General features: G+C 47.6%; 1 protein-coding gene across 4 annotated transcripts in view; it reads right to left on the reverse strand.

Annotated features, from left to right (window-relative positions):
- Nucleotides 1-14918, reverse strand: part of LOC119116691 (neuronal PAS domain-containing protein 3) — an 81818-nt gene that overhangs the window by 46603 nt on the left and 20297 nt on the right. For 3 of the 4 annotated variants that reach the window (XM_037242315.1, XM_037242318.1, XM_037242316.1), the window contains exon 4: nt 7351-7433. The exons of the other annotated variant lie outside the window; for it this stretch is intronic. In XM_037242315.1, the coding sequence (XP_037098210.1) occupies nt 7351-7433 (83 nt within the window). The remainder of the gene's footprint in view (nt 1-7350; nt 7434-14918) is intronic. 4 annotated transcript variants of the gene reach the window in all.

A 14918-nucleotide genomic window follows, 5' to 3' on the forward strand; every position in this document is an offset into this window, starting at 1 on the left:
CTGAAAAGAAGACTTTGGACCACTCTGCAACTGTCCAGTGCTTCTTTTCCATAGCCCAAGTCAGATGCTTCAGAAGTGGCTTGACCATGGGAATACGGCTATTGTATGTTCACGTCTGTGAACAGTGGCTTTTGATACTTGGACTCCAGCTTCAGTCCACTGTCTTTGAAGCTCCCCCAAATTCTGGAAGCGACTCTTCTTCACAATGCTGTTAAGGCCGCGGTCATCTCTCTTGTTGTGCAGCGTTTCCTGCCACATTTCCCCCTTCCAACAGACTTTTTGTGGATGTGCTTTGAAACTGCACTCTGTGAACAGCTTGCTCTTTGAGAAATTTCTTTTTGTGTCTTACACTCATGATGGAGGGTGTCAATGACGGTCCTCTGGACAGCAGTCAGATCAGCAGTCTTCCCCATACTTGTGATTTAATTTACTGAACCAAGCTGTGTGTTTTTCAAGGCTCAGGAAACCCTTGCAGGTGTTTCAAGTTAATTAGACGATTCAAGTGATTAGTTGAATACCCTACTAGTTTACTTTTTCATGATATTCTAATATTTTGAGATAGGATATTTGAGTTTTCTTAAGCTGTATGCCATAATCAGCAATATTAAAATAATAAAAGGCTTGCAATATTTCAGTTGATTTGTAATGAATCCAGAATGTATGACATTTTTGGTTTTTTAATTGCATTTCAGAAAATAAAGAACTTTATCACAATATTCTAATTTTCTGAGACAGTCCTGTATATACTATATATACTATGTGTGTGTGTATGTATATATATAAAGGTTATTTGCCCGTGTCAAACATTATCAGCATGAATTAGCGATCGCTAGCAGCTTTTGCCCAGATTAGCATCAGTATGCAACGTCACCGCAGCGAGCACATTTTCACAATAGCCATTAGTCTTTAACATCATGCAGACTCGACTTGGCTAACGGTATTAGTACAGATTAGCATTAGCTAAGAGTGCTAGCCGACACCAGTGATAAATAATTGATTGTGATCAAAGTGGTGTGTTGACATCAGATTCCTCCACCCACAGATGGCAGCGTGACATGCACCTGCACGCGCACGCAGGGTCCAAATGAGGACATTTGGACTATAAAGGAAAGTCGTGCCATTGATTGAGAGTGCTGCCGAACGCTTCTCTCACTCTCTCGCTGCTTGCCACCTTCCTTCTGCAGATTACTGCATCGATCGCCCAACCTCATACGCGCAATGAAGATGAGGCCATCTTTTAACCATTCAGAACAGACTGTTTCAATGTTACTGTTGAGCTGCCTCGTAGTGACAAATGGAAAATGTGTGTGTGTGTGTGTGTGTGTGTGTGTGTGTGTGTGTGTGTGTGTGTGTGTGTGTGTGTGTGTATCCATGTGAAATGAATGGTAAAAGAAAAGGATGTGATGTATGCAAAAGGCACAAGTAAAGAAATCAAGCCAGGACTAGCAGGTGTGATTAAAAGCAATTCAGGGAGAAGATGGGCGCACAAGATGAGGAAGAACCAAAGAAATGTCCTTGCCTTGCCCGATTCCGGCCGGGCGGAAGGTGAAGCCTCCAGAGCACAAACCTGATTTGAAAGCCCAACGGCGGATTTCAACCAGAACCATTTGGAAGTTGAAATCAGAGCAGGTCACGTACTTCCTGCATTCCTCTATTTCCTGTCTCGCTGAGGCACTTCCTGACGCTCGTCCCGCAAAGGTCAACTTTTGCGCCATCACTGCCAAGTCCAAAAGGCCAACTTGCTGCTGATTGGCGATAGAACGATCAGGATGAAGTTATTGATCGTTTGTGGGGGGTTAGGGTTAGGGTTAGGGGGGGGGGGGGGGGGGGGTTGCGGGCGGGAGGCCAGGCGAGCAGGGAGGGGGCGAGCGAGGTGAGAGCACAACAAAGTCAGAAAAGGCCAACGGTCAATAATGCCAAGATGGGGTTGACACAGCGAGCAAGAGGACGCCAAAGCAAAAACACACTCATCATCACGTTACAAGCAACCAATCCGCCATCTCAATAGGTTCCAATGATGGATGGCGACCAGTAGATTGCTCTCCAAATGTACTTTGACTTTGGCCAGCGACTGGTCCGTTGTTAGTCGATGACAATTAACGCCTTTGAAACGCGCAAAGAAGAGGAAGCTTTGCTATCGCTCAACAATGAAAAGCAGCTTTTAGCGTTAGCTATGACCTGTGAAATATTGACAGGTCACATGACACCTGCTGGCTTGTTAAAGGTGTTGCCGCTCAAAGGCGCAAACTCAAGGATGGACGCCTTAAACCAGGGGTTCTTAACCGGGGGTATCCATACCCCTTGGGGGTATGGGACCCAAATGCTGGGGGTATGGGACTCGATCTCTCGTAATCAGGTATTTTTTTAGTATCTCTCGTTATTTTCTTCTATTTTGTACCTATTATTGTTCACAGGTTATTTTTTTTAGTTATGCTCATGTTCTTGTTCACTGTCGTTATGCTTGTAAGTAGTTAAAATCTGACAATCTCAAATGAACGTAAAAATCTGCAGACCTAACGATTAATCTGTAGAGTTGGCAGCACTGACAGCACAGGCAGTGGGTGTTGTGGCCATCAGCTGAGCTCTGGCGGGACCACAAGCAGCATAACTGACCACAACATCGCTGTAGCGTCAAAAAGCCGTCCGCCCCCTCACCCACAACATTCATATTCACGCCTCACTCCCACACCACAGTAGTTATTTTGTCCTGCATCACACTCACTACACCACAACACACCCATCCTCCCCTAAGGAAAATATTAACACAGAAGGAATAATAAGGCAAGTAAATATGAGGTCAAAAGCTCTTCTTTCTTCTTTCTTGCTCTTCTTTTTAGGGTTAGGGTTAATAATTATTTCAACAGTCAAGTGAAGGGGGTATGGTACCATATTGGACAATCCATTGGGGGTCTGGAATCATTCGAAGGTTAAGAACCCCTGCCTTAAACGATCTCCTTCTTGTCGTCACATTAACCTCAGCATACCCTACCAAACGCATCCAAAACACTGAACGTCACTCTTGCGTTGCGTTTGTGTGTTCTTTGAAAACACACACACATTCAGACACTTAAATAGACACATCCTCCACCAAACACCCACACACATTTTCAGTGTCGTGTCTGTCTTGTCTTCAGGCACAATTAATGAGCCTTACATCATATTAGCGTAGCATATCGTGACTGTCATGCAGTGTCCAGGGCTGTGGACTCGGACTCGGGGACTCGGGCTCGGTCATTTTTTTGCCGGACTCGGACTCGGTGCTGATTTTGACCGAGTCCACCGAGTCCGACAATAAAAAAAATACGTTCAATTTTATTTTCATCATCCTGCTGAGAATCCGCGTAGGAATATTGTCCACAGCCCTGCTTGCTTGTTATGAAGACAAATTTAGTTGTTGCGTGCGCGCCCGCGCCTGCCTGCCTGCGTGCGTGCACGTACAAGACCCACAATGCCCCGCGCGCAGCCAAGATGGAAGAACCCGGGAGCAGCGAGAGAACAATGTTTTGCCTCTAGATTTGGGGGGCAAACGGAGCGTAAGTTACGATCAATGCGGCCACGTTGAGTTGCACTTAGGCTAATGTTTACATTATGTACCAATGTCAAGGACGATTATGTCACCCAGCTTATATCATTGATGTGTTTCGATAGTTGTGGGGTCGTCACTAATTATTTGTGTTTAGATAAATGTCTGAGCTATAATGGTGTAATTAATGATTAAAACTTGAAAGTATCTGTTTATTGTATTCGTTTATATGTTTAATAAAGACAAAGCCATCACAAAACTGTTGTAATTATTTAGATTTTGATCTAAATTAGCCTTGAATAAAGACTAAGCAGTCACATGAATTAACAGAAAAAATGGACAGCCGGACTCGGGCTCGTGGTCAAGAGGCCGGACTCGGACTCGGTGCAAAAATCCGACCGAGTCCACAGCCCTGGTTTAAACAGTAAGAATGTACATGTTTGTGTGTATATCTACATGTAGAGTGTGTTGTGGTCATACAGCACAGGGAGTGTGTGTCTGTGGAGCCTGATTTAGACACAGACAAGGGAGTTGTAAAGCACTTTGCTAATCATCAGGATATCAAGCAGTGTATTGGGTACACAGTCTCGATATCACCTTTAAGATTAGCGAGAAAGTTAAACGGCCACACCGAATTGATGGATGCGGCGTGACGCTAGCCTAGCATTGACGTAGCGGCAGGAAGCGGACGTCCTGACGACTCATCAGTCACACGACTCACGCTAATCACCATTATTGATGATTAATGGTGAGAAGTGCCGATGCTAATATTTCACGCTATCGCATCCCCAAAAGATGACTCGGTCGATGGGCTCGCACATATTTGGAAATCACTTCAAAAGCAAAATATCTGCATCTGTAAATGACAACTCATTCCCCTTAAGGATTGATTCTACTACCACAGATGATCACAGGCAGAACTGCAAGTCCGCTCGCGAGAACCCATTGGGTTTGGGGCAGCATGGCTCATTCCCCTGAGAGGCCAGCGGCAGTGCTGTCGCGCTGGCATCCAAATTGAGTCGTCGCACAAGGCGGCAAGTGGGTGTGCGGAGGAGGAGGAGGGCGTCGCCGGACGGCTAATGAGTCCAAAGCGGCGCTGTGCTCCATTTGTCTTCATTTGGCCTGACGGCCTTCATGCGTTTTGATTAGCCGAAGAGAGAGAGAGGGAAGAAAGACAGAAAGAAAGAAAGAAAGAAAGAAAGAAAGAAAGAAAGAAAGAAAGAAAGAAAGAAAGACAGACAGAAAGAAAGAAAGTGGAGAAGAAATGACATTCCACCAAGGTGAAAGCACAACCAGACGTTTGAGTGACGACACGTTTGAGGAAGCTTGATTTGGCCTTGTGACCTCACCAAACATGATACAACAATAACAAGGTGTCGCAAAAATTTTATGACAAATTGACAACAAATAAGTGAAAGAGCGTCGCCACAGCAGCTTCCGTGGCAAAAGTCGCCAGGTGCTCTTTTTGGCAAAAAGCCGCCCCAAGCGCTGTGAAAAGTTGCTCCAACCAAAAGTTGCTTCAGGCATTAAGGGCAACAATCCAGCGCCCCGGCAAGGACGAAACAAACAGCGCGAGAATGTCGGGGCACTCCACAACGCAACAAATCGGATGGACGCGGGCAACAGATTGCTGATAGGAGCCAAGCCATAAAGCCGACAACCCCGCCCCGCCCCTCCCCCTCCCTGCCCACCTCTGGGGAGCGCCCTTGCCAGCTGCTGCAGCACATAACAGCGGAGAGGATGAGAGTCACGGAGAGCCATTACAGATGGATGAAGGGCGACACACATTACTGAAGTGAAGGAAGGGGGGAGCGACAGAGAGAGAGAGACAGAGAGCGAGAGAGTACACACATGCACACACGCGCACGTACATCCCTTGTCGTTTCCTGGATGACAGTCGAAGCACACCTCCTAATATCTTTCCTCAATTTAAGCAGCTTTCTGATGAGCATGTGGAGGAATTTGACACAGAAAAGGCTTGCTAGCAGAATCGTCATTTGCGCGGCCAAAGCAAAAAGCATCCAAACGAGGCGCACCAGCAAACCCACTCGGGGCACTTTGGCGCAAACGGCAATGACGCCCTGGAAAGGCAACGCTTGGTTGCCTTTTTATTTCATGATTTGAATTTGGCGCTCTTCAAAAATGCCACCAAAGGTTTGTGTTTAATTTTTTTTTCCTAAAAGGGGGAAATTGCTTGGATGTGGTGTCACGTCTTAAAGAATAGTGATAAAAAATGAATAGCAAAAATCTCTGCATATGTGACTAAAAAAAAAATTTTTTTAAAAAGACTAGCATAGAAGTGTCTTTGGTCCGCGCCACGCCGCACACGCGTACAATCATGCCGGCGCGCTCACGAGCGTTGCCCCGCTCACCTACACGTAAATGTAAACGTCCATATATTAACCTTTACGCACGAGGGACGGCGGCGGCCGTGTCTGCAAATTGGCCTCATTAATCGTTGGCCTAATTGATTGTGAGAAGTTTGGGGATGACATTTGAAGAACGCGAGCGAGGCAGCGTGATTGATCGTGTCCGAGCGCGGCGCTAATGAATGCCGGCCGCTCGCTTAGCGACGCGCTGAGCGGGGGAGATTAAACCCGGAGGCCAGATGTCTTAATGAAGATGACACCGACGGCGGAGGCGGTGTACACTAGCTTAGGTGCTAGCTGACCTGCCAGCTAACACACTAACTCACACGCTTGCTATCTGGTCATTGTCCATGAAGGCGCACCTCCGTCTCCTCATACAAGCTGTTGATGGCATTTGCCTCATGTTGTACTCTTAATGTCATTATTTGCGCAAATATGTCTGGAAATCGGCAGAATTGTCCAAAAACGATTCCCGTGAATGCTAAAATAGCATTTGTTGCTATGTTAAGTCCATGACCCCAGATGCTGGCTTCCGATTGGTCGATCACCGTCGGTTGGAGCAGCGAAATGCACAATAATCACAGATGGACACGGCGCAATGGAGCAGCCAGCGCCCGGCTACGAGGCAGCCATGTTGGCAGGGGCGACTTTCCCATCAAAGGCACCGAGAACAAACCGCAACTTGCTCGTTTCTCAAACTATCTTGTATTTTTTGTCAACGCCGGAGCGTAGCCTATGCTATCGATACAGGGCATCTTACCAAAAGCCCTCCCAAATATTTTGAGTCTTTCCGATAGGAGGCGAGCAGCAACATGGCGGCATCTTTGGCTGCCCAAAGATGCATTAAGATACAAAAAGTGACGGAATGTGCTTGTTTGATATACAGTGCCATTCTCTTTGTCTTATGTTGCCAAATATGCTGTTCATCACGTGACGGTGGGCAATCAGCGCTACTGAACGTCGCAAATAAAAGACACCTCACACAAGACAAAAACACACGTTGCGGGTGTCACTTCCAAACGCGGTGGGGCTTCAATCAGGACTTCTTCACGGCGGGGTTGCCGCGGAAACTCTCGGGGGGGATCATGACGATATATTATGGGATGTCAAGCACATCGGGGGGATTAGAGCGAGGCGACCGCGGCGCCCTCTGCTCGTCACGCCGCGCTCGTTCACCCGCTGTCGCTTCTGTTTGATCATGTGACCTGGTCACGCTGTCCGCTCTCGCTATCGTTGTCTGTTTGGTCAAAAAAGGGATTGGCTCCATCAAAAAAATGAATAAGGGTGGATTGCTGAAAGAGGAAAAACTGCAGCTCACAGCAAACATTCTTAGAACTGCGGTGACAAATTATAAACAAAGGTTTTTGGTCACAAGAAAAAAAAAAAGATGTTAAACACCTGGGTAAAATAAGCCGGCGATGGGGGGGAAATACTGCGACGTTTGTGGGCCCTTCCTACCTGCAGGATGTGGCTGCCCAGGTGCGGTTCAAAGATGTCCGAGGCCAACGCGCCGGGGGTCCTCCTCCTCTGGCCGCCGATGGCTGCGCGCACACACCAGCACGCACGTGCAAACGCACATGCACACGCACGTACACACGGGGAGGGAGAAAGCACAGGACAGGACAGAAGAAGACCGGTGAGACTCGGACACATTGAAACAAGCAAAGCCGCACGCACAACGCACGCGCGCACGCACACACGTGTATGTATGTGCGCGCGCACGCACACACGCACACACACACACACACACACACACACACACACACACACACACACACACACACACACACACACACACACACACACACACACACAGAGGTTGAGTCAGCCTGGCGTGACAAACACACATTGCACAGGACAAGAGGAACCAGTGAGGTCGGGCAGCTTTTCAGGTTAGCCGCACGCTACGCTACGCTAATCACAATGAGCGGGACCATGCTAATGCCGCAGCGAGCTGGCGGAAGCTAATGGTGACATTTGCCCTGAAGTACACTCACTCGAGTCACTTCAGAGTAGGGATGGGCGATACCAATGATTTTGGATTCGATCCGATACCAAGTATTTCCTGCCCAAAACTACCCGATATCGATCCGATATCGATACCGGAAGTGTAATTTCCCGCCAAAAAACCCAATTTAAATGCAGTGGCATGCTGCATCAATATTTTGTGCCTTACATGTGACTATTGACCTGCACATTTGTATACTACAGCAGGTGTTTCACTGCAAATGATACTTGCTCTTGGAGACTCATCTATTGAATTTTGTAGAAAAAAGTATTACGTCATGTACATGAATTATTAATCTTTTTAGAAAAACATTAATGGAAGATGCATATTAATAGTATAACTTTAATTAAAAGGAGCTATTCTTTACTTTTCTCTCTCTCTGTTGTTAGGAAAAAGTTTTGTCTTTTAGTATATTGTAAAAAGAGACATGGTACCAACAGAGATACAGGGCTTAATCGTCATGAGCAGCAAAACTATCAATTTGTAAAGCCACTGGATACTTACATTTAATATTGTAATACTTTAGTGTTGTTTATAGGAAGTGGAGTTACAAATAAAACGTATGGCGTTCGACCACAAATTGAAAAGGGGAAAACTTTATTTATAGATGACGCAGTAATTATTGCTTCAAATAGCACATCAACCACAAATGCTTACGATTTTTGGTTAGCACCTGATACCTGGATATGTCTTGCCTTTCTGAAACGCTGTAGCCTCGGTGTGGCTGCAGGGTTTTCCGTCGCTGCCTTAGTAGTGTCTGCGGCACGTTTCAACTGCAGCTCTTCACGAACCGTGGGGTGAATTTTACTTAAATGTTTTGTTAAGTTTGTGGTGTTGCCACAATATTTAATCGTTTTGTGACATATTTCACATCTTGCCTCGTTGTTATTAACTAAAATATAATACCTCCAAACCAGACTTCTCTTACGTTCGGACTGGGCCGCCGCCGTGGCCATGCTTGTTTGTGTTTGGATTGGAAAGGGGGGCGGAGGAGGAGGGCTTGGCTTGTGAGAAAAGGGGGCGGGAGCAGTGCAGAGCAGGACACGCCGGTGCAGCAGGCGGAAGGAAAAGTAGTGCTAGCATGAGTGCAAGTCGTCAAATTGGAGCAGAAAAAAATGAGGGAAAATATAATTAAATAATTGTAAGTATCGATATTTTAGCTAGGGAGATCGATACTCAAAAATGAGCAGCCTGGATCGATATATCGATATTTTAGTATCGATCCGCCCATCCCTACTTCAGAGCGAAAACGGGAAGTAGACCAACAGGAAGTCGAAGAAGGCGGTCGTGTGCAATAATTTGCATCGTGAGCAGACGGACGCGCGGGTGCCGAGACGGCGCGTGTGCGTCTTCGTGGCCCGAAGTGTTTGTGAGGTCCCCGCAGATCTCATTAGACCAAATCGAAACCCCCGCCCTCTCCCCCTTTTATTCCTGTGCCTTGAATCGCCAATCATGATGTCATCGGGCAGCTCATCGGGCAGCTCGTCCGAAAGCTCGTCCGAAAGCTCGTCCCCGCCACCGCCCGATGATGATACCGGGTACACTTCACCTTCATCGTCGTCATCATTATCTTCATTCAAATAAAGGCGCACTAAGAGCACCGCCGAGACTTCAAAACAACAAAATAAAAGAAGGAAAAGTCCGCAAATGATAAAAGCCCCGCGGTCATGCTCTCAGCGCTGAGCAACAAGTGCGCGCGTGTTCAAACGTGTGTGTGTGTGTGTGCGCGCGCGCAAAACACAAAAACGACTGTTAATATTGCAAATGCATCATGCGTGCATGCATGTGCGCGGGTCACCAAGTCCGCTCAATGATGCATTTCAAAGTCAAACAATAGGTAGTTGTTTTAATTGTCTTTTTTGAAAATGTGCATGCCCAAATACTCATAACCACACGCGCACACGCACTCATGCACGCACGCACACACGCACGCATACACACGCACAATTGTCTGCTAACGTGGACATGATAAACCAACAGGATGCTTCCTTGCAAACTACTTGACAATCACATCCAATCTATGTTTTAGCTTGCAGTCTCAAATAAATAAAAAAAAACACCAACAATAATAACTCCCAGTGCGCATGTGTGTGCGTGTGTGCGTGCTCGCGATAAGCTATCTGATACAGTAGAACTATGATGTATGATGCCCATCCCGGGGCTCAGGCACAGCTCTCTCTCACACACACACACGCGCACACACTCCACGAGTGATTTCGAGTTGATAAGCGTGCAATAAAAGCTGGTCCACACTGAAAAGTTTACAATCTGCTTCATTGTGTACGTTGTTGAAGGTCAAAAAAGTCAAAGGAGGGCTAAAAGGAAAGTCGAAACTTTGGACACAAGTGCTGGCGCGTACACACATACGCAGGCTTTTTACAACTTCCCTAATGAGCTTGCTTGGGAGGAAAGGCGAGTTTATTGATGCCAAATGTGCGTAAAGATGCAATCGTGTGACAAGAGTGAGAAATGACGTTTGTTTTTTTTGGGGGGGCAGTGTTCATTTCCCTTCCGGAGGGAGAAGCCTGTCTGTGTTGTCACTGTCTTTTCACGAAGTTTCTTTTCTGGGTTTTTGCTTTGAAAGATGAAATACAGATGCACTGGTTAGCACGTCCGCCTCACAGTTAGGAGGGCGCGGGTTCAATTCCACCTCCGGCCCTCCCTGTGTGGAGATTGTATGTTCTCCCCGTGCCCACGTGGGTTTTCTCCGGGCACTCCGGTTTCCTCCCACATCCCAAAAACATGCTTGGTAGGCCAATTGAGCACTCCAAATTGCTCCTGGGTGTGAGAAGCGAGTGCAGATGGTTGTTCGTTTCTGTGTGCCCTGCCATTGGCTGGCAACCAGTTCAGGGTGTTCCCCGCCTACTGCTCGATGACTACTGGGATAGGCTCCAGCACGCCCGTGACCCCCGTGGGGACAAAGCGGTACAGAAAATGGATGGATGGATGGATGGATGGATGGATGGATGGATGGATGGATGGATGGATGGATGGATGGATGGATGGATGGAAGATGAAATACATTCGCAACATTCCAAACGCGTTGGACTCACCAATGGAGCACACAGAAGATTATATTTAGAAGATGGATGGATGAAGATGCAAGCTGATGGGGTGGCCGACGGACGGGTGGTGGGAGGGGGAGGATAAGTTATTAGTAAATGGGCCGGCCACTTCCGCCGCCAGTCTACAAATAGCGGCCGAACTTCACAGTTCAGTGAACATGCCCCCCCTCCCCCTTCTCCAGTTGATCTGGTCTGATTCATTCATCTTTGCGTCCTCCAACTCTCCTGCTGGCTTTTGCAGAGACATTAAAAGCTTCCCTTTTTGCGGACGCGCGTGTTTACGTGTGTGCGCAGGTGAGAAGGGATTTGAGCCAGCGTGCTTGGCGAAGGTTGCGGCGAAGGTCATGTCGGTGCGGTGACAAAGTGACGCTTGGCTTCGGTTCCAGTCGGCATCGCGCGTGATGACATCACTCAGCTTGATGAAGAGAAAATGGTGGGGGAGGGGGGCGTGTTTACGGCAACGAGTCACTCGTGTGGGCTGAAGGTGACCTTGAAGCGCAGACAAGGGCAAAGAAGGTTCTCCCGGGTTAGCGCAGCCAACGCTTGCTTCAGAGATCGACTCCACTCTCAAAATGTTTGATTCACTTAGCTGACGAAATAAGTGGCAAACTCATTTTATGTAAAGAATCCAATTGAAAGCAATTTCACCTGAACATTGAAAGTATTTTGTATTGTGACGATTCCATTTGCCAAAGCACTTCCTCCTCTCGAGGGTCGCGTTGGAGCGGAGCCGAGTCGCCTTGAAGCGTAAACTGCGCAATTACAAAGCGGCATGCGCATCAACAAACATTTTTGTCAACAAATAAATAGATAAAAGTGTTTTTGCACGGACACTTCTGGGAGAGCCGCGCAGAAGCTTCCAGATCAAACATTGAAAGGCTGAGCTGCCAACGAGTCCTGGCAGTTGCCATGGTAACCCCATTTCTCTAGTTACACACTTGCGCGCACACAAACTTCAGCAACGCCGAAGCAAATCGACAAGGACGGAAACAAAACAACAGCAACGTCAAAGTAGAGCTCCGGGAAAAGAAAGAAAGAGTCAAAGTGAAATGAAATCAAAACGACGTCACCAAGAATGAAAGCTACTGAAAAGAATCAAAACTTTAGAAGAATCAAAGTGACAGAAAAACAATCCAAATCAAATAAAGACAATTGGAAAAATAATTATCTAGAACAAGAATCACAGGGACAGAAATTGAATGTATCGTTTGTTAGCATGACGCTAAATGGATGGATTGTCATTTTTCTGTTTGATCAAATTGGGCAAAACTCTCCGGAGCGTCATCTAAAGGCGGTGCCAGCGTTCCGCGACAAAATGCTGCTCATTGTGGCAAATCCTTGCCCCAAACGACACAAACCAATTTGGGAAACAGAACCAGTAGGAAGCGGTGCTGCTTCACGTCAGCGACCGTTCCCGGGTAGTCAAAGCCACTTACAAGTCGGCGTCATTCTGCAAAGCGGCACCGCGCGGCTAATTGGCCGGCATGTCTTTCACAAACAATTTCTGCCATTACGGCGTGATGCGACTCAACCATGCTGGGCTTTTGTGTCTGCCGGCAAAATAAAGGCACGCCGGCTTGCGGCCATTGTCTCAACGGCGATTACATTCCCAGATGGAAGAGGCGAGACATGCCCAATGTCATTTCCGGGCGCAAACACGGCGGGCGAGGCCGAGCCTGCGGCTATCATCAACTCCTCCTTTCTTTTGCAATGACGAAGGCGCTCGCAAGCTTGCCGCTCGCCAGAAGCAAAGCAAGTGCAGTGCCAAAAGGAAGGGATCTTCTGATGGGCCACGCAGCCACATTCCGTCTGCATTCGGGGCCGTATGAGCCGAGATGAGCCGAGACGAGGACGCCGCTCCCGCCATCACCGCCCTCCTCGCTCGCTCGCTCTCTCTCTCTGACATCGCTTAGTCTGGATGAAACGCAGCTCCACTTGGTGTCAAGCTCACATCTCATGACACACGCACGTGCGCGTATGCACACATGCACCTAGCAAAATTGTTGACAAATGGGAACAGAATGTGTGAACAAACACACGTACACACACACACACTCACACACACACACACACACACACACACACACACACACACACACACACACACACACACACACACACACACACACACACACACACACACAATGAATGACATACACAAACAGACACACTCATGAAGCATCAACAAATAGGAAACAATGTCACTGGATGGGTAAGAACAAAACAGTGCAAACATACATACTTTTAAAATCTACTCATATAGCAAAAGAATGATACTGACACTTGATAGTGAACATCATACCACACTCACAAGTAGACCTGCCTTAAAAAAAAGTCAAATTATTCATATTCTAATGACCAAATATGGTAGGGTGCAAGTCAAGTCATGATGTGCAAGTGTGTGCGTGTGTGTGTGTGTGTGTGTGTGCGCGTGTGTGTGCATGTGTGTGTCTGTGGCCTTTTAGTGTCTGCTGCACTCTGCATGCATAATGAATGAGCAGGTGTCAAAGCAGGTCACACACGCAAATGCAATAGATAGTCCAGAACACACACACAGCTCTACATTGCTAGAAATGCAGCCCTCCCTCAAACGCACTAAACGGTCTCCTGCGGGTGCGCGCGGCACGCACACATGCACGGGTGTCAGGATGCTGCAAAGGTCAGCCGTGTTTGTGTGGCACAACAGATGTGGAGAGCGTGTGACAGCAAGTCAGAAGCTGCAACACTAAACTGCAGAAGAGCAACTGATGGGTCAATTATCGCAAAGGGCAAGGGGTGGGCAATGGCGGTGGGGGGGCTATGGCATTGGGGGACGTACAGAGTTTGTGCTCAAATTGCTCACTACTTGACAAGTCCACAAGTCTGCATTTCGTACTTCAGAAAGTCATGGTGCTAGCTGCTAACGCTAGTGGCGGTGCTAGTGGCTAGCTAGTGGTAGCAGTCGTGTGTCTAATGACAATAAAAGGCATTCTTTCATTCATTCAAGAAGAAGAGGTGGTAAAAGTAGGAGGAGTACTCGTCACGCGGTGGTCATACCATGTAGTTGTTGTGGTACAAGTCTACAGAAGTAGGAGCAGTACTTGCGTGTATGTTGGCACGAGTAGCGGCAAGCAAAAACTTGGAGTGCGAGTCAAAGAAGACTTGTAGAGTGTGAGATTTAAAAAAAGTCACACAGTATTGTAAGCGATAATTCTCAAAAGACGGTTTGACAATATGAAAATAAATGAAGCCCACATGTGATATTCATTGAAAAAGCCAAACGTGAAGGACATACTCTCTCTCTTTTTGCTTCCCGCTACAAGCTTGGAGTGAAACGTATCACTTCTCAAGTTAGCGTTTACGTCCAGTCCGGTCTTGGCCTGTGCTGGCGCCGATGAGCCACTTCACGCAACTTTTGGACATATACAGGAAAAATGGCCGTCTCCTTATATGACACCGGCAAAAGGTAGACACACACATATGCACACCCAAACAGGTGTTTGGGTTGCTTTCATTAAAATGCATGCGGCTCTTCAAAGTGCTGACAACAATGATGCCATCTGCTGCGGCGAGGCGACCGTATGTGCCGTCTTCCTTTGGAGATGCCGCTGCATGCATATGTGCACACGCATGTGCACATGGCCTGCTGTGAATGCCCATTTCAACGTGTTGGCTTCTGCCGCACAAATTCATCCGAACTGACGTCGAGGAAAACAGACCTTATCAGCGCAACAGCGAACGGTCTGTCCGTGCATTTGCCCGTCCGTCTCGCTCGGCCGAGAGCTTGACTTGGCTTGGAATTCCCACGTGACTCGACAAGTCTTGCCCGTTTACATTTGGCGATCGGCGCTTCGTCGCCTAGCGAAGGTGAGTCCTCCAGCGACCGAGCCAGTAACGCAGGCCGATGCCAAATCCGTTTCCCCCCGGCAAAATAGTGCTCAACTTTGTTCCAGTTGCCCAACAACCCGCCAGGG

The sequence above is a fragment of the Syngnathus acus genome, chromosome 22, assembly GCF_901709675.1.
Source record: "Syngnathus acus chromosome 22, fSynAcu1.2, whole genome shotgun sequence".
NCBI classification, from domain to species: domain Eukaryota; kingdom Metazoa; phylum Chordata; class Actinopteri; order Syngnathiformes; family Syngnathidae; genus Syngnathus; species Syngnathus acus.